Raw genomic sequence first — 24,733 nt, forward strand, 5'->3', positions numbered from 1 at the left:
GGGCACTCCGTCCCTGAATCAGTTCAGCAGTTCCACTGCTGAATTCTATTTTTTCCGCCGGAGGACGACCGCTTGTGTTGCGATCGAAACGTCGTCATTTATTTTATTGTATGTCTACGTGACTTTACCGAAAGAACCAAAGAGTATGGATTCCTGCAGTCACGAAAGCTTCAAATCAAGATTGAATTAGCCTGTTATTGAGGACGAGGAAACAAGTGTACTTCTGTCATTACCCACAAGGGCCCTTTCCCACTCACCAGAGGTCGAGTTAGCTGATGGCTTGGTCTGCGCCACTTGTTTGTAGTAGGAAGAGGCCGCTTTGCTGGTGGAGGGCCCGGCACCCAGCGACACGACGTTCTGGATCTCCAGGTCGTACGGACCGTAGGACGATGCGCCGGGCAGCTTGGGCTGACCGGGCTCGCGCGGGCCGCTGTTCCGGCCGCCCAGCAGCTCGGCACCCCACTGCCTCGGCGAACTGTCCGGGCAGCGGCAGCAATAACGACGTGGGTTTGAAACCGCAACGGTGACATCCAAATCAAACCTCAAAGCATTATGAGTGGGCTACAGGAGCTATGAACAAGAGCTATGAACACGAGGCACAAACACCGACCCCCACTGAGACTCCTCTGTCATGCGACTCGTTGTTGAAGGGCCCCTGGCTCCCCATAGATGTCCTGTGACTCGTCGGATCTGCCCTGGCTGTGCCTAGGAGTTCGGGGTTATTGGTGCTGGGCCCTGGCTACACTTTTCCCTGGGCTGTGCTTTAGTGTTGCTCTTTTATTTCATTTCTTCAATGTTTCCTCACCCTGGAACAGCCCCCCTAATCACTGCTGGATGAAGGCTTCCCCCCCCCCGAGCTGCCACCTCTCACGATCCCACAATGTAATAATACACCAATGTCAAAGATCCCCCGTATAGCCTCTTGCATACTCTAGGGGCAAGTTCTGTTGCCCCAAGACGGATTACGGTACTCTTAATAATCATTCAGCCGGCACTTTGACTCTGCAGGATAATTTAAAAAATTACATAGCAGTGTAGGGGCAAATACTCTATGCAGAGAAGTAGATGTATTGAGTCACCACTACACTTTAAGAAAGGGGTAAGTGCCCCTGTTGGCCAAAGGCTAACATTAATAACCGAGGTCTCTCTAAGACATTTGCATGACATTAACGGTGCCCATTACACTTGCATTGTTTTAATATTTATTTCTATATAATTGATTGGTGTAACGCCTGCCACTCAAGATAATAACAGCCGGGATCTTAATTGCACCCAAGGTCCCGAGACAGTGGCCGTGTCAAATGTAAGGTCGTGGTACAACAATGCAATCGCAAGACGACTCAAGGCAGGCATTCTATGCTCATAATCCCATTAGACTATGAAATGACTGCCTCTGTAAACAGTAAGGGACTTTATACTCTACTTAATCAAAGGCAATGATCTCTTGTATATCAATCTAGATTTAAGTAAGTCATGTTCACACACCACACCAGATACTCATTTCAGGCTGAATCGACCTAGGATGGCCAGGATCATTTCAAATATCTTTAAAAAAACCGAATGTTCTCTGTGGGCTGGAATTCAACCCAGGTCGTCATGTTTGCAGGGCAGTGTGCTAACCACCTCTCCCCTCATGCTTTATAGTGCAAAGACAAAAACACGCTATATAGCTTTAATAAACTTTGGGGGTAAGTGCTGCGAGTGAGCACCTATGAAGGCTGACAACAAACGAGGGGGTGTGTGGAGAGCACCAAGCTTGGTCGCCTTCGTCTCCCTGGTGGCAATGTTTACACACTGCACCAGGTACATATTTGAGGCCGAGTTAACCTAGGAGAGACCCATGATCGGATCAGATAATCGTCACTAGCATTGACTGAGCAGGAAATAAACTCTGGTAGCTGGGTTTATAGCACAGTCCATTAACCACAACATTACCGCTCCCTATACTTTGGAATACAACCGCACGCACACACACACTCCCCCCCCCCACACACTGACAAAGGCCCAATTATTTGATCGCACAAATTAATGAAAGGTTTACTTTAACAGATGTGACAACAAACAGCACTCACCTTATGCTCTCAGGCAGCTGCTCCACCTTTGGCTGTACGCCAGGAAACTTGACCCGTTGGGAATTGTTGTGGTCCAGAAACCCAATGGGATACACTTTGCTCGGACGACTTTGCAAAGGGACCTCAACCTTTACACTTCGGCATATCTGTCCAATGCCACTGCCCTGAAAAGGATTGAACATTCGCAAGAGGAATTTTTGGTACACATCGCTGACAAACCGAGTCATTAGGTATGTTAACAATAAAAACCCCCACCTCCTCACACAATGATTCAATTGTCACAATTCAGGGTTACGATATCATTGTACTGTCGTCTTGTCTGCATATATTAATACTAACCAAAACACAATAGTCCAGGAGCATACGCTATTTTAATCAATGCATCGTTTCATGTCTACTAATAGGGAATAGACGAATAGGGTCAAGGACAGATAATGAACAGTATATCTGAATCATACCATATAGTATTGAGGCTAATACAAAGAAGCAACATTTTATACTATTTTCATGCACATTTCCTAACCATGCACGCAAGTTAAATAATATACAATATTGCATACATTTGAAATATAAGAAGATTTGCTCGATATAAAGCAAATATTACCTTGCCGCACTTTTAACATAGCATCAGCAGTGACCTTTCTAAAAAGAAAACATTCTCGCGAGACTTGTTTACGGACAGATTTTTATTTATTTCCCAGCTCGCCCGCACACGAACGTGCATTTGAAGAACAAGCACGACAATTGAACAAAGCCTGGCAGGCAGGACAGTCATAGATTGAACAGCAGAGATCATCACTACTCTGAAAGTGTATTTGTCATAAAGCTCCCTCGAAGCCAGATGAAATCTGTACTTGAATCAAGAAACAAATGCCAGAGGGTCGACACTACGTAAGGCCTGTGAGGGTGGTGGGCACACACGTGACTAATGGGCATATGCGACTAGGCAGACGGAATTTTCAACACACATCCACGGTTTGAACAGTAACAAATGTTGGCAGAGCCTGCTCTATGCTTACTTCCGAGCATGTGGCCTCCTAAACTATTTTACCGTGGGTACTGCCCCGATAAAAACTGATTCAATATAATGAAACAGAAACAATGCAATCACCTGGAATGCACCCAATTTCGTCCAAATCCCAAGCAGGATGGAGCCTAAAAAGTGTTCGGAAGAGTGGCCACCATGCACACGCATGGCTGATCAAGGGATACGCAGTGAGCAGCAGATGGCACTGCAGCAAAATCAATTGTTGTACTGTATGCTATCTTGCTTCAACGAAGCTTTACCGACCTGGGTGATAAGTATGATCCATAATACAGTTTTTTTTTAGATTAGATCGCGTAAATATGTGTCGTTAAAGCCGCCACCACCCGACACAGCCAATTGGTAAGGTTTGTCACGTAAACAGAAAATGCCAATTCTTGAATAAAACCTGGAAAAAAACCCCCTGTATTATGGATGATATTGGTTGCGAAAGCCGACATGATAAGTATGGTTAAACAAACCCCACAATGGGCTAAATATGATCTTTGTGGAAATAATCAGAGGACACCCTACCCATGGCTTAGCTAAGTATTTCAACAATACAGTGTAGTTTTGGCTTCCTCCTGTGATATAGCACAGAAATGAAGGAACGTCAAGTTCACAGACGCACACACCTCACCGTGCACTCTGACGCGTGCGCACACACACGTCCACACACCCTCTCCAAAGCTCCCTCACCTGGCCGTGCGACACCATTCGCTGCATGTGCCCCACGTGGAAGCTCCCGCGGTCCGCCACTCCGCCCGGCATAGCCATCCCAGGGCTGGTGCCTCCCATCCGCGGCGTGGCCACCGACAGTAGCTTGGACTGGCAGCTCTGGGAAAGCTGAGACATTGGCGTTTTTGGCAGGATGCGGACCAGCGGCGAGCCTTGCGGAAAATGCTGCTGCCTCGACTGCGGCAGCTGCATCGGCGACGATGCCAGTGCCAAGCTGGCCGGCACGGGAGAAAGCGAGGGCTCCGTCTTCACGATGGCCCTGCCAAGCGGAGGCGGGTGGTGAGCGGGTTGGTGCTGGTAATGCAGCGTCTGGTGCTGGTGGTGCTCTGAATGCAGCTGCTCTTCCGCCTTCATTCCCTTCACGGCTTCTTGCATCAGCTTTCTCCTTTTGTTGCCGATCCAAGCCTGGGACATTGGAATGAGTAAGCACCGGTCAATTACCGTGTCCATCGTTGGTTAGGGAAACGTGAAACCCAACAAAAAAAACGAATTGCACTTACAGTCCACTCTAGATTATGTGGGGGGCAAGGGTGACCTACATACACAAAATCAAATACTGTAGTGCCAAAACAGGTGTAATTTAGGTACATGTATTATTGTTTACCTACGTAGAATGTCTATTGCTTCTAAAAGCAATCCGTTTGCAAAAACCACGGCATCATAACGATTGTCAAAACAGATGATAGAATTCTAGTGGTTTATTATATCGTACGATAAGAGCCTAGCATCGCCATATCGCAACAACCCTACTATATGTGGCCCAGCTGCCATGGCAGCTGCTGACAGGAGAATAACATGGGGATTCACTGTGGTGGGGGGAGGCCTTGGCGTTTTTACCCGAACGACGTTGTAGTCGAGACCCGTCTGCTGCGAGCAGTCCATGATGAGACCAAAGCACTGCACGCTCTGGTTGGTCATCCCGACGTCGTAAAAGTGCTGCAGAATCTGGTGCTGTTCCGGTGAGATCACGGACCTCCTGTACATCTGCGAGACCCAAACACGGCAACACGGACACACAATTCACTGGTAATAATCTTCAACGAGGCGGCATTCTTCCATTGGCGGCGGCAGGCGGCAGCAGGAAATCGGTCAAAACGGGCTTCAATTAAACTTCACTCCGTGAAACCTTCGATGGAAAAACAGAGCTCTTGCAATCCAGAGCACACTTGTCATATGTGGGTCAAGCTTTAAGGACTACTCATCGAAATCACAGAGGTCGTTGAAATTACTGTTTAAAAATGAAATAATAACAAGTGGCCGGTTGACTCACTGAGCCATCCCTGTTGAGATCATGCATTTGAATCTGAGATTTTTTGTATATTCTCTAGGATTTAAAGAATATTCTAGCAAAAAAAATTGCACAAATTGAAAAAAATAGAACAATTTTAAATGCACCGTGTCAGTCTTCTGTATGCACTGCTCCCACCTCTTCTGTGTTGCTCTCTATTCTACGTCTTCTGAACTTCTTCTGCCGTTTCAATTTGATTAAATATGTATTTGTTACACGGTAAAATCAGCCAGTTACCCAGCTAGTTTTGGTGGCACTAAGTTGTTGTTGGAGTAGAGAAGAGCCCAGTCAGCAGCCAGCCAGGAAACACGAGGCAAGATTATTTTAATAATATTATGATAACAAATAAATGTCTAAACAATAGGCTAGAACTCAGTTATAGTGCATGGCAGGCTTCAGTTAAAGTAAAGAGAATAGTAAATGACTGTAAGATACACTTACTTAACTAGAATCTCAAACACCCAAGCTGCCAAAATGATAGTGTATTAATAAATAACTGTCAAACATACCAGCCGCTTTTGAAAAAAACACAGACAATAGCTCACAAGCAGTGTTGACATCCCTAACATGTCACAATGCATTACCATGTATAACTCAGGTACACAATTGCTGTGTAATGAGTTCACACGTCCCACCCGGCATTTACCAGTAAAAATTGTTTTTTAATTAAGCACTTCAACTCCTCCCCTTCCTCACCACCATCCTCGTAGGCTATCAACTCCTCTCAGCAAGGTAAAGTGATGTTAAATAAAATTTTTATTTCAATTTATTTTAATTTATTTATGCATTGATTTTAATTAATGTATGCATTTTAGTAATAAGTAGTGTCAAAATTATTTTATACAACCCCATTAATGTATAATATGCCATATAAAATATCATTTCTTATAGTGTGGAACAGATTATTTCCTTTCCCTTTATTTCTTATGGGAAAAATTAGTTTGGTATACGTCATTTTCGGTATAAGTCCTCCCTTCTGGAACGAATTAACGACGTATACCGAGGTACCACTGTATTTCAAAAGATGTTTGAATTTCCAGAGTTCACTGTTGGTCGATGGTCTGGTGGGTATTTTCCGTAATGGCATGGCGGGTTTTCTCAAATCTCTTCATTGTGAAGACAGTGGTGGGTGGGTCTGTAATGAGACGTGTGGTTCTGATGTATGTGGACCCTTGTTTCTAAGGTAGAAAATTAACTGTGGTAATAATCCAAGCACTGCCATGTTCGTTCACATTTTTGACGACAGTGACTCCCTAAAGCAGGGCGTTGCGAGAAACTCACCCAAGCAGGCTTTGAGAAAAACCTACGGCAAAAGCCACTGTGGTTGCTCGTAGAATTTAATTAAACAAAAATGAATAAATCAAGTGGTGTTTTTATTTATCAATGTGAAGTCGTAAAGCGCTCTCGCAAACTGTAAAACAAAAACGGTAAATCCTGCATAATGGTGGTTGCATAATAATCCCCAGGAGTGTTGAACAAAACACACAATTCACGTGTAACTATGCATAGCAATAAACGGTCCACCTATTAGAAAATGTCCATAACCTTGCATTTATACACTAATTATGGCATTAAAGAGCATAAATACAAAAATAGCTCAAGAGGCTTATTTCCATAAAACACTCAAAGATGGATGTTGATTATTAATAGCTCCCCATTGTTGATGCGTTTGATATGTTTTCTATATTCAGTGGCCTTTATTAATAATGTGGTCACACGGGAGGTTTTAAGGGAGTAGAGTGTGGGCTGGTTTTTAATCTCTACAATGGCATAAATTCAAGTGGTAATTTAGTAGACATGTTAACTTGGTTATTAAATTTTAAACAAAGGAGACTAACACCTAATTTTGAGTACATGCTTCTCCGGTAGATGCGTTCCAATAAAAAAAAACTGTCTGCCGAGTAGCGCATACTGGACACACCAGGTTGTATCACACCTGACCGCATAGCCACAAAAGAGTGAATTCAAACCATATACTACTTACGATGGAGATGCGTTACGACGACCCCATTGTAAGTCAAAAATATCGTAAGTCGAAGATGGCCTAGCCCACCCAGGAGTCTTAAAGAATGGTGATAATTGACCAAAACAGAGCAATTCACCGTACCGTACTGTATAAACTATATACTGTATGTATTGATTAATTACAATACTGTATTGCACAGTAAAATGTTGAGTAAAAAAAACAAGGTAAATTCTTAGCCTACCTATATGAACTGCAATTTAATTTCAGGAAACAATCCTATCTGCTATAAAAACTTTCAACATGCATTGAACGTATCGTATCGTGGTAACCCTAAAATGAAATCGCTAAAGCTACGTATCATACATACAATTTTGTCGTATCGCTATCGCCATCGTAAGATCGAAATATCGTAAGTCGGACCATCGTAACTCGGTGACTATCTGTACAGACAATCCCTGGGTTGCGGCAGACCTGACTTATGGAAATCCGACCTTACGGAAATACTCCCATAAATCATGTAAAAAAAACGTCAACGTGCGGAACTTTTTGCATTAGTTACATAAGCGGAAGTAGTGCAGTGCGGTGAGGTTGCGGATGAATACCGCAGAGCGAGGTGTAACGCCTAAAGTCTAGGCCTAGCTTAATGCACAGTAAATTAAACATTCACAAGCGACACCTTATTGTTAACAATTAATATAAAAATGTTTCGTGGTATCCATCAACAATTGGATACAGTAGATGTTCCATTAGTTTAATTATGATGGGTAGTGTTAGGTTAGATATTCCATGAAATGAAAGACTCATAGGAAGTGCAGAGCGTATGTACAGCGATACCATACAGGTAGCAATAGAAAACGGACGACAGCGCGGTAGAATACGCAGATAAACAGAACTCGTAATCGGATAGGGGAGGCGCAAATATTTCCAGCAATGGGATTTTTTCTTGGTTTTGGGGGAAAATTGTTCAGTTTCTGACATACGGAAAATTCGGGATACGGATTTTTCTTGGGAACCTAATCCTTCCGTAACCCGGGGACTGCCTGTCTAGCGAATTTTGGGCAGAAATGTTTGCCGCATATACAGCTTGAAATCGCACAAACCGAACGAACACGTATAAGGCGAGGCAAACCTGTATATGTTGCCACAGTTTAAACAAGTATATATGTCTAACGTGTACCCAGGGAAGCATCACTGAACCTCAGGTGTATATTTCAAGGTCCCACTTTGGATGTTTTGCTTATTATTTTAGTCATATTCTTGGTTATTTCGGTAAAGTCACGTAGAAGGGAAATAATAAAATAATAAAAATAAAACATAATAAAATTCTCACGTTTCGGCCACAACGCAAGCAGCCGTCCTCAGGTTTACTCCTGTAAACTCCTTGAAAACTCCTTGACAAAGGAGTTTACTCCTGTAAACTCCTTTGTCAAGGCGCTCTCCTCCTCCCACCCAGCTTAAAATACGCTGTCAAGCTTAGCAGTGTTCATCAGGATGCTGTCTTTCCGACAGCTCTGTTCTTCATCTGAGGATGGCTGCTTGCGTTGTGGCCAAAACGTCGTGAGAATTTTATTATGTTTTATTTTGATCATTTCCCTTCTACGTGACTTTACCGAAAGAACCAAGAATATGAATCCCTGCAGTCACGAAAGCTTTAAATCGAAATTAATTTTTAGTTACTAAAGGTCAAAAGCTAACTCCAGACGAGTTTCAATAAGTATATTTATGTCAATGCCCTGCACAATCAATTGTCTTGTAGGAGCTGGGATAAAGCAGGTAGGGCATCTACCTATACCGTCTCATGTCAAAGATTGATCCGTTAAACTAAGTTGCAAACGCATTCATATTCATCAAAACGCAGCTGGAACCCGGTATAATAAAGTGAGAGAATAGTTATGTCATGCACGCGCGACCGCTTACACTCAGTAAATATATATTAAAGTCATGTATACACAATGATGTCATGTGCTCCATGTGAATATTCATTAACTACTTAGCATACTGCATGATTTTAATGAAGATTCTTAGTTGGCGGTGTCCAGGACTCGCATAGCCAAGCGACATGTAAATTAAGTGGGAGAAATGTAATTAGCCAGTCTGATTTACTATATTGTTGACATTTTTGTATGCAGGTTACAACAGGAAAGCAAGGTACAAAACCCACACGCAAGAATCAACATTTGAATTAAATGGGACATGGGTCATGTTTGTCTATGGGCCCTATGTAAAATACATACATATGACGGGCCTATGTAAGTACAGTACAACGTCGCATGTCCGACACACTGGGGACTGAGGTCTAGACGGATATATGACAAGATCAGACCTGTGAAGTTCTACTGAACATGACAATTGTGCAGTGCACAAATACTGCACTGGGGGTGGGTGGTTACTTGGTCAGAGTGGATATGTGATGCTTGGATATGTGTATGTGGGTCCACTGTTATTCTATGGGACCTATGTAACAATGATTTAAATGTGCTGGAAATAAACCTGTGTTTTATGAAACTTTAAGTACATACAATGCTATTTTCATGAATGGTATCTCCGTATGGGAAAGCTTAAACGTATCTTTCAAAGGTATGAAATGTGATCAAACATGCTTCTGTGTGCTCACAAGCACACAAAACCAGACTTTGTGATGCTATTTTCGACAGCAGGCTGTAAACACCTTGCACACCTTCCTCGGGGAGTTGAGACACGGGGTGCAGGTCACAAGTTATTCGAGCCCGCTGGTGAAACTGGTTGAAAAAGGGAAGTCTGAAGCTGGCATTTTCTGCTTCTGTAGTGGCCAGAAGCACATGCCAACATTGTATCTGATGCCGTGTCCTAGATTGTTTTCACACGAAATGGCCGTCACAGATCCGGCTACATGGGCCCACTTTGCAAACAACGGTCATGCCAGCGTCATGATAATTGTCAGAGGGTGCAATTAAGCCAATTATGCGATTGAAATAAAACAATTTGCAGTTAGAAAACACCACGGACTTGCGTCACGCGCGACACGTCGCAAAACAAGGGTGGGTGGGCGCACGTCATCCTGCACTGTCGCTGCACATCAAATTATCCAAATTATGGAGGCTGAAAATTAAACAAAGGGCCCAACACACACCCACGAGTGGAAAGAAAGGCCGTGGGTTGGAACATAACTAGCACATGGCCTTGACATAAACATATACGACAGTGCAATGGCAGCAATTTAAATCGCAAAACAATTCTTGCATACACACCATCCATTTCGAGTTCATTGTGGGCAGATGTTCCTTATCGTGTCCTCATGAAAGATTGCCGATGCCCGGGATCGCAATGCGGCGCTCTTCCCAGTGGTGTCTTGAACTGGATGTGAACGGAAACACGCGCAAAGAGATGTACAACCTCGTAAAAAAAACACAAGAAACATTTGCGTGATATGGTCATTTAAAGAGCAAACAGCCGAGTTAGGCAGTGCACAGTATTTAACACAGTAAAAAAAGGCCCTTTATACGTTTAGGAAAACCTGCCCAATGCTTAAGACTATTCTTTCGGAGGGTCTTACATTGTGTTTGGCTTTGTGTGGAAATAAATCGAGGTACTCCGAGGTAACCCACACATATAATGGAATAATGCTAAAAGCTCTGCACAGATTCAATCAATTGCTGTACTGCCATATTCTTCCCACCTCAGTCCAGGGCTACCTAACCTGGCATTCCCACAAAGTCTGCCATACGACGTCTAATGAGGCTTAGTTAGCCCTGCTTGGCCTCAGAGATCTGACGAGAACGGTGCATTGAGGGCGATTTGAATCATCCCCCCCACCCCAAATAAAACAGTGAATCAGTGAGTTTTACCTTGTAATAGTTACTGTTATATGAATTCTCAACGACACAGATGAATAGAACCGTGGGTCTTTCTAAAAATTAAGTGTTTTCGGTAAGACATGTCCAGCTGCAGACTGGCAGAGAACCAATTGTATTCGCCGACTCTAGATTATCTGAGATATTGGGTGGAGGCCCAGATTTAATACAATTACAAAACATAAATGAATGAAGCTACAACACACATTGGGACCGTTTTGCCAGTATGACAGAATAATAGGCTTTACCCTTTTTCTGGAAATAAAACTGGTGGCTCGTGTAGGCAAATCAGTTTCAAATACAATGCACATTATCAGAGCATGTTCACCACAAGTACGTGTGGTTGGTGCAGACACGATTCCTTGCAACCGGTTTCTGTTTGAACATCTAAACGCCTGCATTATTGCCAGAAAGGGTAAACCCTAAATGTTTTATAACACACATTGTTTACCTATGTAGAATGGGGTTGAAGACATGGCGTGTCATGCTGTTATTTGCTCAAAACGGAGCTTCAAAGCCCATCCGCATTTCTCCCGGATAAAATACGAGATTTTGATTCAAAAAGTAATCGGTTTACTTGCAGGCATGTTTGCGATCACGTAGCTGGCCACTGACCCTCGATGAGTAAGGAGCAACTCCGAATTAAATTGAGCACGGATTTAGTTTAAATTCCCAGCGAACGGCGAATATCCAAGCCGGATAATCTGTTCGTGGATAACACAACCAAGGGCAATCCTAGTCAACAGCATATTGGGATCATCAGTGAGGCATATCGAGTTCCATACAGTCCTGTCAAATCACCAAGAATTATCTAATCAACCGAAGTGCATCCGACATCTTCAGTTCTCAGAGGCAAAGCGGCATTTTGTACCGGGAAAGTACATAGTTGGGTCACCACACAGCACAAGCTAGGCGCTTTTGATTGCAACATTACACTGTACTATGCTCCCATGTCTGTTGCCTACACCGTACCGACATACCACACACAAAAACCCGCACAGACCAGCGTGGTTTAAAGTACACACTTAAACACGCGCCCACACATTCTCTGCTCAGGAGAACCGATGTGGTGTTTTACCTTGGCTCCAACCTTCATTCATAAGCGCTCACCAGCCAGACGTGCCCCCCCCCTCAATCTCCGGCTACACTTACCGCTGTTGCTACCCCCCCCCCCCAGTACGTACACGAACGTTCAAAAACGAAGACTTTTACACCGCCCCCCTGCTGTCACTCAACTACTGAATGAGGACCTCACAAGCCACGCAGTTCGCAGGGTTTATTGGACCGTACTTGGCCCAACGGGGTTTGGTGAATGCGGGCAGCATAGACGTTTTGTTAAGGCGGTTTGGCGAGGGGAGGGGAGGGGGGGTATAGAAGTACAGTACAATAGAGTTCCCTGTGTCGCCCTCTGTTGCGAAAACAGCATCGCGGCATCCTACAGCGCCTGGTTAATAAAATACAGCCGCGGTCACCCATCCGAGCACTATCTCAGGCTCGATTTGCCCAACGTCGCAAGCCACACCACCCCGCTTTGTTTCCGAGACAAAAACGCAATCTCCGAGGCGATATCTTGGTTCGGCGTGAAATCTCGCAGACGGTGTAACAAAAAAAACCCACCCCGTAACAAAAATCGCGTACGAATTCGCAAGCCGGCAAAAACAGTTTCAACGCGGGATAATATTTTATGTTAATGATGCTTTGTGTGAGAAAGCTTATTAGCATAATTTATTACGCCGTTGCAAAGAGCCTGCATCATTAAGGACCCTATCAGGAACGCGAGAAAAACACGTCTTTTTAAAAAAAAAATCACCACACGACAAAAGTTAACGCGTTAACATCACCACCACCACCACCAGCAACCACGCCGCTTTAAAAAAAGAAACCCCGAGATTACTCGTAAACGCGGCGAAATCATTTCGGATTTTCACGGCGGTGTGAGGGGTAGTGGTGGTAGTAGTAGTAGTGGTGGTGTTGTGTGTGTGTGGGTCGTGTGCGTACAATGGGGGCCCACCGAACCCACCGAACCCACGCCACCCAGCAATACCTGTGTCAAATCACGCGCGGAGATTTCTCTGATTTCTCCCAAAAGTGGTCCAAACCCCCGGCTCAGAGGCCCCAAACAAACAAAAAATCTCGCGGCGGAAACAGGAAAGATCAGAAATCAGCGCGAAATCAGCGGAGAGATTTGTCGGCGCCGTCACGGGGGGCGGGGAAAGGGCGCGGCGGAGCCCCCCCCGATCTCGCGGAGGGAGATCATGATCGTGACGTCATGGCCGCTTGGGGGTGGGAGGGGGTGAGGGGGGGGTTGAGGGGTGGGGGGTTGCTTGGATCGCGACGGCGAGCGGCGAGGGGCCGCGCGAAACGCGTTTCGTATTTAGTCGCCACCACCCCCCCCCTTAACTCACCAACCCGCGATTGAAAAGTGTTGGGGCGGGTTTGGTGGTGGGGGAAGTGGTGCGAGCGAGTGAAGTGACGAAGTAAATAATTAAATAAATCGCCGTGCCCTTCTTGCTTGCTTGCGCGTGTGTGTGTGGTAGTTAAATTAATAATGAACGCCGCGCTCATTCCTGTTTGCTGGTGGGGCTTGCCTGGGCTGCTCCACGTTTATTTTCAACTGACGGTGGCATTGGTGGTAATGGTGTTGCAATGAGGTTGTCATTCCTGGCGACGTGATTGTTACTCACATCGGCGTGGGCTCGCGATTGGCACTCGATTTCTGGCTTCGCTATGGATTGCCCCATAGTCTGCCCCGCTTGTGTGCATTTAAAGCGTCGTTCCGTTCGTTTTTGGTCGGTGCGATGAGGATGCACATCGTCTGCGCGGGGCTTGATGCGGATCACATTCATTGGAGTTCATTGCAATCGAATATTTTATATCTCAAAAATTAACATCTTGGAAACAATGGAGCCCGTCTCGAGATGGACAATGGATCAGGTGTTACTGTGGATTCAAGGTGAGATTAAATCATTTGCGTTCACTCATTCGTTTATTCATTCACCCCCCCCCTCCAATCTAATCACCTCCAATCATATTTACGCAACCCCATTCAGGAAGTCGCCCGCTCATTTATACATTAGCACATCAATTAAGTTATTTGCCGTTATTGATTGCGACGTTGAAACGTTAATTTGCTCGTGAATTTATGCATGCCTCGGTTCACGAATGTTTTTTTTCTTTCAATAAAAAAACTACAGTAAACAATACATTAACGAATCGATCAAAGTTATGAAGTCATTCACAAGTGCCCGTTCAGTTGATGCATCATTTTTTCATTCATTAATGTATTAGTACATTCACTCGCAGCAATTAATGGATTTCACGCACATGCACCATTCCCCCATGGTATCACATTAAACTTTTCATTCATCTGCTCATCGATCATTGCCCCCAGGCCATCGTCTTTCACTGCATTCGCGGTCCATTTCATTCCTTCACTCACCCATTCGTCTATCGCCAGCCGCCACGATCGATATACTGCTAGATGAAGGCTTCCCCAAGTCATCCCACCACCCTCCCATCATCCCCTCTTTTGAGACACGCGTATTGCCATTGATCTTACCATCCTCAAGATGCCATCCATGCAGGATTCTGGAGGCACGGGCTGTGGGAACAAGGTGACTGTGAGGACAGGGTGTGGTGGCATCAAATACAAAGGTCACCTCGTATCACCGAAACAGACTGTTGTGACAAGTGCTGTTGGCGAGCACCAGTAAAGGCCAGCATGGAACACGAGGGAGTGGGTGACCGGCACCACGCCTGGCCGCCTTTGTCTCGCCAGCGCTGAAGTGTTTATACACAACGAGTTGACCTCGGGGAGGGCCGTGACCGTTTAGAATATTCGTCACTGTCGCCGTTCGTGAGTGGGAATCGAAACTCGGGCTGCCGGGTTCGTAGCGCAGTGCGATAACCACTGCCGTCACCTGGGGTGGCACAGGAGGATTATGACAAAAATGACACGTGGGCATAGATAGATTTGGTAACATTCGAATAAAAAAAATCGTACGCGAATTGTCATGCCTGGAACAAACCCACACAGGCCATGGACACTCGCTCAAAAGACATCCGCACGGACAGATCGCAACCCAACTTGCTGTATTACCTTCTGTAGGGTCACCACCACCACTGTGTTGGCGGGGAGTTTCGTGCGTCCGATGGTTCCATCGCTTGCGTGATGTGCCCACCTAGGCCCGCGTGCGATTTCAGTTCCACGGAACACTTCCCACGGCATTGCGGGCCTCCAGGGCTGGGGGAAGTGGTTGTGGAACTGGTGACTCAATTCACAATAATCACTTGGCGTCGTTAACTCGGACTCGTATCTTACATGGAGCGGTCCTTGCCTTTAATATCCGGCAGTTCACCGGCATTGGTTCAAATCACGCACAATGGACTGATGGCACACTGTGTGTCAAAACCGATCAAGAGTTTTGCTTTGACTGAAACAGTGCTGCTGAAATCTCGCACTCCCATAAGGGTGTAGAGACGATGGGTTGTGTAACGAATACGTTTAAATGTCCTCAAAAACAATAAAAAAAATTCGACTTTTATATTTTGCGTGCTGACACATATGAAGGAATCGGTGACTGCTGATCTATTTCATATTTTCTTTACGACATGGTGGACTCTCTTTGGTGAACACAAGTGTTAGAACAACAACAATAATCGTACAAACTTCGCCACCGGCAGATAACTACACGATTTCATGACTCTCGTAATGAACGTTGTGAGTGGCGCAGGCTTGGAGTCGGGCCTGCAGCAGTACGCTCCGGCCTTCCTGGAGCACCGTGTGGACGGCGAGGCCCTGCTGGCCATGAGCGCCGAGCAGCTCGAGGTGATGGGCATCGGGCGCCTGGGCCACCAGGAGCTGCTGCTGCATGCGACCGGCTTGCTTCACTCCCTGGTGCGACGAGACGCACTCCATCTCCCCTCGGCTCTCTCCACTCCTCTCCACGGCTCTCACTCCGCTCTCCCTCCTCCCCTTAGCTCTCTCAACCTCTCCTCTCCATGGTTCTCAACCCTCTTCTATCCATAGTTCTCTCAACTCTCCTTTTCATGGCTCTTCACTCTCCTCACCACGGCTCTCTCCTCTCCTCACCACGGCTCTCTCCACTTTCTCTCCTCCCCTTAGCTCTCTCCACTCTCTCTCCTCCGCTTATCTCTCTCCTTCCTTCTCCATGACTTTCTACATCCTCCTCTTCTTGATTCTCTCCTTCTCTCCTAACCATGGCTTCCTGCACTCACCTGCCCCCATGGCTCTCTGCTCTCTTTTGCCCAGACAATGCTCTCAGCCGCCTGAGCTGACACCCCATTGCTAAGCTTCATCCTGGTCTCTCTGGTGACCCAGAAAACATTTCCGTACGTGGCACACCACATCCAGTATACCTCTCAGGATGTTAGTGGAAGCTGGGGATCACATCTAGGCTCGCTGGGTTCATGGTGCAGTGCACGAGCCACTGCCGCATTGCCCTACTCCGAGATTAATCATCCTGGGAACCACTCGACGGGGATGATACATTGCCTGTGAATTATTCGAGACATTAACGTGTCGGGTAAAATACCTTACAAACTTTCGAAAGCTCGCGGGCAGTTTTCAATTTTTGGTCGTAAACGAGCGGAAGCGTGCAGTGTCCCGCTGCTCAATTTGCACTTTCATTGCGATCATTAGCAAATATTAAAATAGCGCTCAGCACACGGTACGGGAGGTGACTTCCACGTGCGGGGAGTGGTGAAGTATGGCGTGTCGTGAACTACACCACCACCATCACCACCACCATCAGCATCCCAGCGAGCCGGGTTACACTCCTCGCCGTAGTGCAGAGGCACAGCAGCTGAAGGTGCCCTCGGAGTGAACGTTTTCCGGTGGATCCTGCGTCGATTACTGACGGGATCAGCCAAGTTTGCCCCCCCCCACCTCCCGTGCCCACAGATAAAGAGGATAGTTCTACTGCTGCTAGAGTTTTGCTAAATTGCTGGCTGCTGACTCAGTACTGAGCCTGCCTTTCATGTGCCACTGTGTATCGAACGGTTCTGTCACCGGGCAAAGTCGGCATCTATGTTGCCTCCTTGTCGAAGGGAGACTAACGAAAAAAAACGAGACTCGGCAAAAGAAAAATCTATAATCTTCTGAGCTTTTTGGGTTAATATCGTAGCCACATCTTTACGCGCAGTTTTAGTTAGTGCACAGCCTAAGTTCATAGTGCAATGTGACACTGACTTGTTCGGCTGTGCCTCGCTGCGTGCCTAGCAGCCATCAGAACTGGCAAGGCAAAGGTCGCCCGGTGGGTCAGAGGTCAGAGCGTTGAGCTTTGCACCGTTGTGATATCCTGGCTTTTGAGTCGCGGGGTTGTGTAGCGTCGTGCGAGTTCATTGGCCTTAGCCTGGTCAAAGTCGGAGTCTCTTTTTCACGGAGCAAAGTAGTGGGCAGACTCCAGCTCGTTCAGAATGCAGCTGCTAGAGTGCTTACACGTACACCATTCCATCAGCACATTACAGCAGTCCTCTTATCCCTTCATTGGCTACCAATCGAATTCCGAGTGGATTTTAAGATACTGCTATTAACCTTTCAGGCTTTAAAAGGGCTAACCCCACATTACTTGCAGGAACTAATGCATTTGTATATCCCATCAAGGTCCTTAAGATCTGCTGATCTCCAACGGCTCAACACTCCCAGGGTCTCGGTTGCACTCTTTTAGCGATCGGTGCTTTTGTTCGTGTGGCACCTAAGCTATGAAACGCCACGACACTTGGAATCGGGAAATCGAAGTCGGTAGATAGATTCAAGTCTGCTTTGAAAACCCCGTCTCTTTAAAGTGACCTTCCCTCTCGAGTTTGGTCGGTTGCCCTGGTTCTGTTTTTGTTTCCTGCTTTTTATGCATTGCGCATTGGGATCCTAGGATGGAATCCCACATTATACATTTGAATAATAATTATTTTTATGGCGAGTAGTGGTAGGTCGTAAAGTTACAACAAATAATAATGCAAAAACACGATAGGAGTGCAAAGTATAGGGAAATGTAAGCTAATCACACCACTCCTTCATTTGTTACGGTGGTATTAACGCGGCGCTTGCTAACAGCACATGCCCGTCAGTCCATTCGGTTGAGTGGGGTGATATTTGGCAACGCGTTTTTAAGTCCTGGATGTGTACTCGCCCGTGTATCGACGCGTACAAGCGTCATTACGATAACAGGGTTGAAGTTCTCAGGTGTGCTGAGTTGATGGTCTCGGCTTGGTGACTAATGACCGCACAGAGGAGACGGCGCATCACGCTGAGATTATGAACAAAATCGCCTCGTCATACGAAGCCGACGGCACGGATGGCATAGGCTGTCCTCGGGTGTGATCGATCGACTGCTGGATGAGGGTTTTGACCAAGCGCCGTCGCCATCTCTCTCGCGATCCCTGCGGCGATCCCCCTGCTGCGCTTGGAGCCGATGCCATAGCTCCGTGTTGCGCGTAGGTGGCTTCATTATTTCAAGAATGTTGATGTCGTGGCGAGGCAGGTGTTGCGTTCAGGTGGGAAGTGAGATGTGCTTTTTAGCGCGTTGACATTTTAAGTAGGTTTCGCGAGCTGCGGTGACGACGCCGGCGGTGGCGGTGGTGACGTACGTGTGGTTGGTGTGATGCGTAGGTGTGAAGCACGGCAATGCCTCCACGAACACATTTTCACTTGAAAAATATAATTTGCAGCGTAAAAATACTCTGGCGTGCGTGTGTCTAACACGCGTCTTAAAATAACGGCGTACTGCTCTCTGCGATTGCCCGTGGGGGTTGTGCCGAGTGTCGTTCGGAATGACGTCCGACGTTTCGCTCCACGTGCTGGGAGCTTCTTGAGGAACTGGAGTTGAAGATGACCCCCCCCTCCCCCCCCGGCGCTTCTGCTAAAGCGCTCCGTACCACGACGGGTACGGAGCGCTTTCATGTGATGCGAATAATAAATATACAAATATAGAATTTACGTACCTGCAATTAGCACGGTTGGCTACGTACGATGCAAAAGAAGTTCAACGTACATTCATACGCGCGTACGTACGAGAGCATTGACAGTTGAATTAATTGCGTGAATTTCACATGCAGGTCTTTCGTGACCAATGTTACGATTCGTCATAGATTTTTTATTGTGTCGGTAGCGAAAGTAAAATGTGGTGAAGAGGAATGCACCGTTCTCCCAACACCACCGCCTGTGCTGGCGAAGCAGCAGGTTTGTTCATCACGTGACAATTTTATTAAGTGGCCGTCTTAGGTGGAGGGGAGCGTGGGTATGTGTATGTGCGTATGTTGAAATTCTTTCGCACCGTACGTAGCCAACCGTGCTCGTCGGAGGTGCGCGGGAAGGACAACACATCTTACTCGTGATTCGTGAAGTTAATTTCAAACCTGCGCCGTTCTCGCACACGCGAGGTTTTAGCGAAGGCGCCGTGTTTCACAGATGGGGTGCAGTCGGCCGTCGGGGGCGAGTTTGACGCTTATTTGCTCGGAATCCAGCTGAGCGATCGGCGGATAGATTTCTTCGCAGTTTTATTTTCTGTTTTTTTTTTAAGATAAACTTGTGACGTGCGGCCTACTTTTTCGAACGACGTCACGGGAATCGTCGACGTCCACTGGAAAAGGGACGCGGCGCCCTACTTTACAGTTCATGCTACCCTGCGGCATTAACCAGGGTGGCCGTGGGCTTCGAACCGTGAACCCCCTGCAACAACCTGTGAATGGGCCGCTGCTGCTTGGCCGAAACAAACAAAAACAAACTATTTTTATTTTTACCAGGTAAGGCCGACTGACCTATGTAGAAGCGACTTGATAGCTCAACAAAGTGGCTCATCATCATCGTTGGAATTTATATACTCTAAACGCATGATGTCAATTCTAAATGTGAAGGGGAAAAATCGTAGGACCCGGAGAAAAATCCACATTGCCCCGGGGAGAACATGCGAACTCCTATTATGTTAGCGTCAGGGTCAGGATGTGAACCCACGACCTCCTGTACACCAGGCGAGGTAGTTAACATCCCGCCACCGGGGCGCCCAATGTCCTACATGTGGCGTCACATGTGAGACCGTGACGCTCGTTTTTCTCGAGAGTAAACACGTGCGGCAGGCATCGCCAGGGTCGCGATCGTACCCCACGACCTCCTGCGTACCAGGCGAGGCCGGTAACACCTCGCGGACGCTTTGCTGTTTGTCACGACGCAGCACTACGGCCTGGAGACGGACAGCGTGGCGGCGTTCGCACGCAAGCTTATCGCCGCCGCGCGCGACCTGCAGGCCGTCGTGGGTCGCCGTCAGCGCAGAGACGACGCGGGGCCCGCCTCGTCGGAGCTGCTCGCCGCCGTGCTGCAGCTCATCGCCGTGGCCAAGGCTCTCCTCTCGTGGCTCGACAGGCGAGTGGCGGCGGCGTCACGCGCGGTGGGGGTGGGGGGGGCAGTTGTGGTGCGCGGCGCGCATGGCGGCGGGAGCCTTGGACAGCTCTGTCATGCGTTCCGGGCCGGTCGGCGCGAACGAAGGATTCGCGGAAGCCGTTGAAGATACCTCACGACGTCACCACTTCACCCCCGCATGCTGCAACTCCCTGCACGCTCCACTCCCCTGCACGCTGCAACCCATTGCGCATTGCATCCCTCCTGCGGAAGCCGAGAGGTCCAGCGGAAGCAGTGACCTCTCGATGACCCCGTAACCTCTCGATGACCCCGTAACCTCTCGATGACCCCGTAACCTCGCCCAGTGATGGAGCTATAGGCCCGGCTGTGGGCCCCTGGATGATCCGCCCTCCCCTGCCTGGTCTTTTTTTTTTTTGGGAACTCACGCAGACGAGGAGGGGGGGCGGGGGGGGGGGTAAGGGCATTGCCCTGCAATTTCTTGGCTCGCGCCAATGCTATTAGAAGCGCCAGCTCCAGAGGGAGAGCCCCTCTCGAGGGAATTTGGCCTACTCTTCCACACAAGCTCAGGTGTCCTTTGAAGAGGTGCGAATGCCCGCACTTTAACCCACCATTGCACTGCTCTGGACGGGGGGAGGGATTGCAGAATCATGCGGCGTCGGGAGATGGAGTCGAACCAATGACCTCTGGATCACGACTCCGGTGTGTGTGTGGCACTAAACAATTATTGCTCGGCCGTGACAGCATCAAGCGGTGGGTAAGGCAGCTTAAATCCTCGACATCTGGGTTCGCGCGGAACAACCGCCGTGAAATTTAATTTCCGTTGCCCCGTCGTTGGCGGTGCGGTGTGCCCCGTGGGCATTGTGGGCGGCTCGTGGAGTCGCCTCGACAACAACGACAATAACGACAACAACGACCGCCACCACCACTGCAGCAGTCACGTGAGCAGTTTCCGTTAAGTCCGTGGGCATCAGCACCACCACGTGATCAGTGACCGCCGACCGGACGTCTGTGAGCAAGAGCTTCCAGCCTAAATAAACATTCCGATTAATTTTGGTGCAAATAAATAATGTTCTATCCAGTATTATATTTTAGTTTTAAGTTTGGCTGGCTGGCTGGAGGGACGGACAGACGGTCACGTCCAAAGGATGCGCGCTGCTAGTTGAATGGATATGATAAAATAAATAAATAAAAGCTCTGCTCATTTAATTACAGTGCAGATTAATTAACCCCACACCCTAACCCTCCCATGGGGCGGCGGAGGTGAGTAATCTTGGCGAGTTTGGTGCAGGATTTGCAAGCGGAGGCCAGTTTTTTAAAATGCAATTACAGTCAACTCGATGGGGGTTGTTGGCCAAACATCCCATGCTGGAAAATTACACTCCAAATAACGGAGTGAGGCTTTCCTGGGTAATCAAGCATACAAATATATATATAAATGTCCTTTTATTATATAAATACGCATGGTTAGATAATGTGTTTCGCGTGCGTAGCGTTATTGCCCATCATTAAGAACTTGAGATTCCAGAATATATTTTTTTTTACAAAGGGTGAGCACTTTGACGTGAAGTGCACGTAGTTTCCCTTGTTCTGCGCGGTAGTAGGAGTAGATGATGCCTTCCAAAAAACAGGGGCGCACAAAGCGAACCCACTCGGCATCATGGAGCGCACAGTCACCCAACCCACAATGCACCGCACAAGGTGACGGCTTCCTGCCGAGGAATGCACACAGTACACACACAATGCTGTATTTATGTCTTCATGGCTGGATGTATCTGTGCACGTGTGTCTTTGTGTAGTGGGGAGCGGTGGTGTAGCGGTTAGCACGCTGCACTAGGAACCCGGCGACCCGAGTTCGATTCCCGCTCATGGTCAACACCAGTGATGACTATCTGAACCGGTCCTGGGCCTCCCCTAGTGCACACATTACAGTATGCACACAATGTTGTCCCACGCCCGATCGCATAGCCGCCGCACGCGAGTGAATTAAAACGGCACGGTAGAGCGAATTTTGGATAGAAATCGGTTCGCCGCATATAATCGGAGCGAAATCGCACAAACCGAACCCGCGCAGCGCGAGGGGAAACCTGCCCTCCGTCAGCGTTGATGTCGTTCTCGTACCCTTGTGCAACTCCATCCTTCACATTGTCACAACCCTGAGCCCTACGATTGCAGTTCCTTGTGCGCGGGCACGTTTATTTCACCGAGTGATCCGGCAGCACATTTTTTTCTTCTTTTAACGCAAAGACTGCCACGCTCCGGGAGTCGACGGCCCTTCTTCCAAACACAACGACGACTGAGTCTCATCTCGAAGAGTCAAAGCTTTTTTGCCGATTTCCATTATCACTTGGTGCGTCGCAATTAATCCTTACATTTTTTTTATTAATTATATCCGAATTTTTTAAATGGCCCCTGTCTGGTTTGTATCGCGACTGAGAGAGGTATTAAGCGATTCACGCGTGATACCCGTCTGAGTGATCGTGAAGGGATGGCGGCGTGGGATGGTTATTATAGCATTGCGAAAAAAAAATGTGCGCTTTCAATCTTCGAAAAGCGCATCGCGGCTTTATTTCGCGTGATCGCTCTGAGCCGGAACCGTGCCGTTCGATGTAATCGGTCCCGGTGCATTGTGGGATGCGGCGGTGGCACAGCCATTGCACTACGAACCCGACGACCTGAGTTTGGATTCCCGGCCACGGCTAGCATCAGTGGTGCATGTGCGTATGTTGAACCTTGCGACCCGCCCGTGTCTCCGCAGGTTTTCTGAGGCCGAGGAGTTCGCGGCAGCGCACAACGCCGTCGTGCAGCTCTGCCTGCAGCTCTCCAAGGTCACACGCCAGGTCAGCGCTTCCAAAACGCCCAGCGGCCAGCAACAAACGGCACCATTGAAGGTGGAGTAGAGAAGAGTGCATTGCGGTGACGCGTTTCTTGAATCGAGCAAGGTTGTTTATCACATGAGCTTTGGGGTGGAGGGTGGGGGCTGGGCAAAGAGACGATGGTGGTGGTGGTGATGATGGAAGTGGAATTTCATAGTGGAGTGGTGAGAGGGTAGAAGCAGAAAGATAAGTGGTGTCACCTGCAGTGTGATGAGCGGATGGGTGAGCGAGTGAGTGTTTTATTTGTGACCTGCAGTGTGGTGATTGGGTGGGTGAGCGAGTGAGTGTTTTGTTTGTGACCTGCAGTGTGGTGATTGGGTGAGCGAGTGAGTGTGTTGTTGTTACCTGCAGTGTGGTGAGTGAGCAAGCAAGCGAGCGAGTGGGTGAGTGTGTTGTTGTGACCTGCAGCCTGGTGAGGTGAGTGGGTGAGTGAGTGGGTGAGTTTCCCTTGCAGTTAAGCATGATGGCTTTGTTGGCCATTGGAAAAAAATAGAACAACGCACGTGTGTGGGTTGCGTTCCAGTTTAATATTCAGCGTTCTCGCTGCGCCACTGTTCCAAAGGTCCACGGTGAGTCTGCCTCCACATTCCCAGCCCGTCCTTCCGTTCTCGCGCCGTGGCGTTCGGGGTGAATTATCAATAAATCCTCCCTCCTCGCGGGAGCCGTTAAGTCGGCCACCCCCCCCACCCACTCCATTTATATCTCGAGCGGACATAAAATATTCCATGACAGCGTGTTTTTGTGCGAGAGCGGGCGGTTGCACACCGCTGTCGAAGGATATATTTCCTCATAAATATTTTCTGCAGTGCGGTAGGAAGTGAAAGTAAAACGTAGGGGATGAGTTTTGGATGAAAAAAAATCTGATTTTTTTTTAAAGGATCGCCACAAAAAGCCGAGCGTCATGGTCTCATGTGTGACGCTACATCTTGTCCATGGGGCGCCACGGTGGCGAGATGTTAACTACCTCACCCAGTGTACAGGTGGTCGTGGGTTCAATCCTGATCATGACGCCTGCTGTATCTTTGGTGTTTGCATGTCTCTCTCTCTCTCTCGTGGATTTTTCACGGGCTCTTCCGGTTTTTCCTCCACACTGAGAATCGGTATTTGGCTGCCACTATAAATTTCCACGCGATAAGCCACTTTGTTGAGCGATCCTTTGTAGCCAGGTCACTTGTGAAAAAGAACTATATTAGCTCAGTGGCCCTTACGTGGTAGAATAAAAATAGTGTATATCCTTTTGTAGTTTACATTTCTCTGTCAATTGATTTCATCACACGATCGTCAAAAGAGCCCTGAATAGAAATAAACAGCGGGTGAAATGCACCAGCATAAACAAACTTCCCCCCCACCCCACGACCCTCCTCGGTGCATTACGAATTCCAACCGCCGCTTTAGTTGAAAAGTCGCGTTTCAAATTCCCAGCGCTAATTACGGAAGCGCGGTTTGATAGGGGCGGCGGGGAGCAAGTCGCTTTGTTTTATAACGAGATTCAAAACGATGACCCCCCCCCCCTTGCGCCCCGTCGCAGAGGCCCAGTGCATTACTGCGAACCGTCCATTGGGCTCGCGATCA

The 24,733-nt window shown here is 47.7% G+C and overlaps 2 protein-coding genes across 2 annotated transcripts in view; one reads left to right on the top strand and one right to left on the bottom strand.

Moving 5' to 3' along the window:
- The window catches only part of HDX (highly divergent homeobox), a 65,915-nt gene extending 52,706 nt beyond the window's left edge, over nt 1–13,209 (bottom strand). Inside the window, exons 1-6 of the mRNA XM_078880395.1 lie at nt 12,963–13,209; nt 10,316–10,421; nt 4,672–4,818; nt 3,796–4,239; nt 2,073–2,236; nt 258–475 (exon numbers count right to left, since the gene is read on the bottom strand). Of these exons, the coding sequence (XP_078736521.1) occupies nt 258–475; nt 2,073–2,236; nt 3,796–4,239; nt 4,672–4,818; nt 10,316–10,333 (991 nt within the window). The 5' untranslated portion in view covers nt 10,334–10,421; nt 12,963–13,209. The remainder of the gene's footprint in view (nt 1–257; nt 476–2,072; nt 2,237–3,795; nt 4,240–4,671; nt 4,819–10,315; nt 10,422–12,962) is intronic.
- Nucleotides 13,210–13,333: 124 nt separating this feature from the next.
- LOC144950378 (uncharacterized) overlaps nt 13,334–24,733 on the top strand; it is a 36,744-nt gene continuing 25,344 nt past the window's right edge. The window contains exons 1-4 of the mRNA XM_078880493.1: nt 13,334–13,871; nt 15,652–15,815; nt 20,104–20,291; nt 23,044–23,176. Coding sequence (XP_078736619.1) covers nt 13,748–13,871; nt 15,652–15,815; nt 20,104–20,291; nt 23,044–23,176 — 609 coding nt within the window. The 5' untranslated portion in view covers nt 13,334–13,747. The remainder of the gene's footprint in view (nt 13,872–15,651; nt 15,816–20,103; nt 20,292–23,043; nt 23,177–24,733) is intronic.

This window comes from Lampetra fluviatilis, chromosome 57 (genome assembly GCF_964198595.1).
Source record: "Lampetra fluviatilis chromosome 57, kcLamFluv1.1, whole genome shotgun sequence".
Classification (NCBI taxonomy): Eukaryota; Metazoa; Chordata; class Hyperoartia; order Petromyzontiformes; family Petromyzontidae; genus Lampetra; species Lampetra fluviatilis.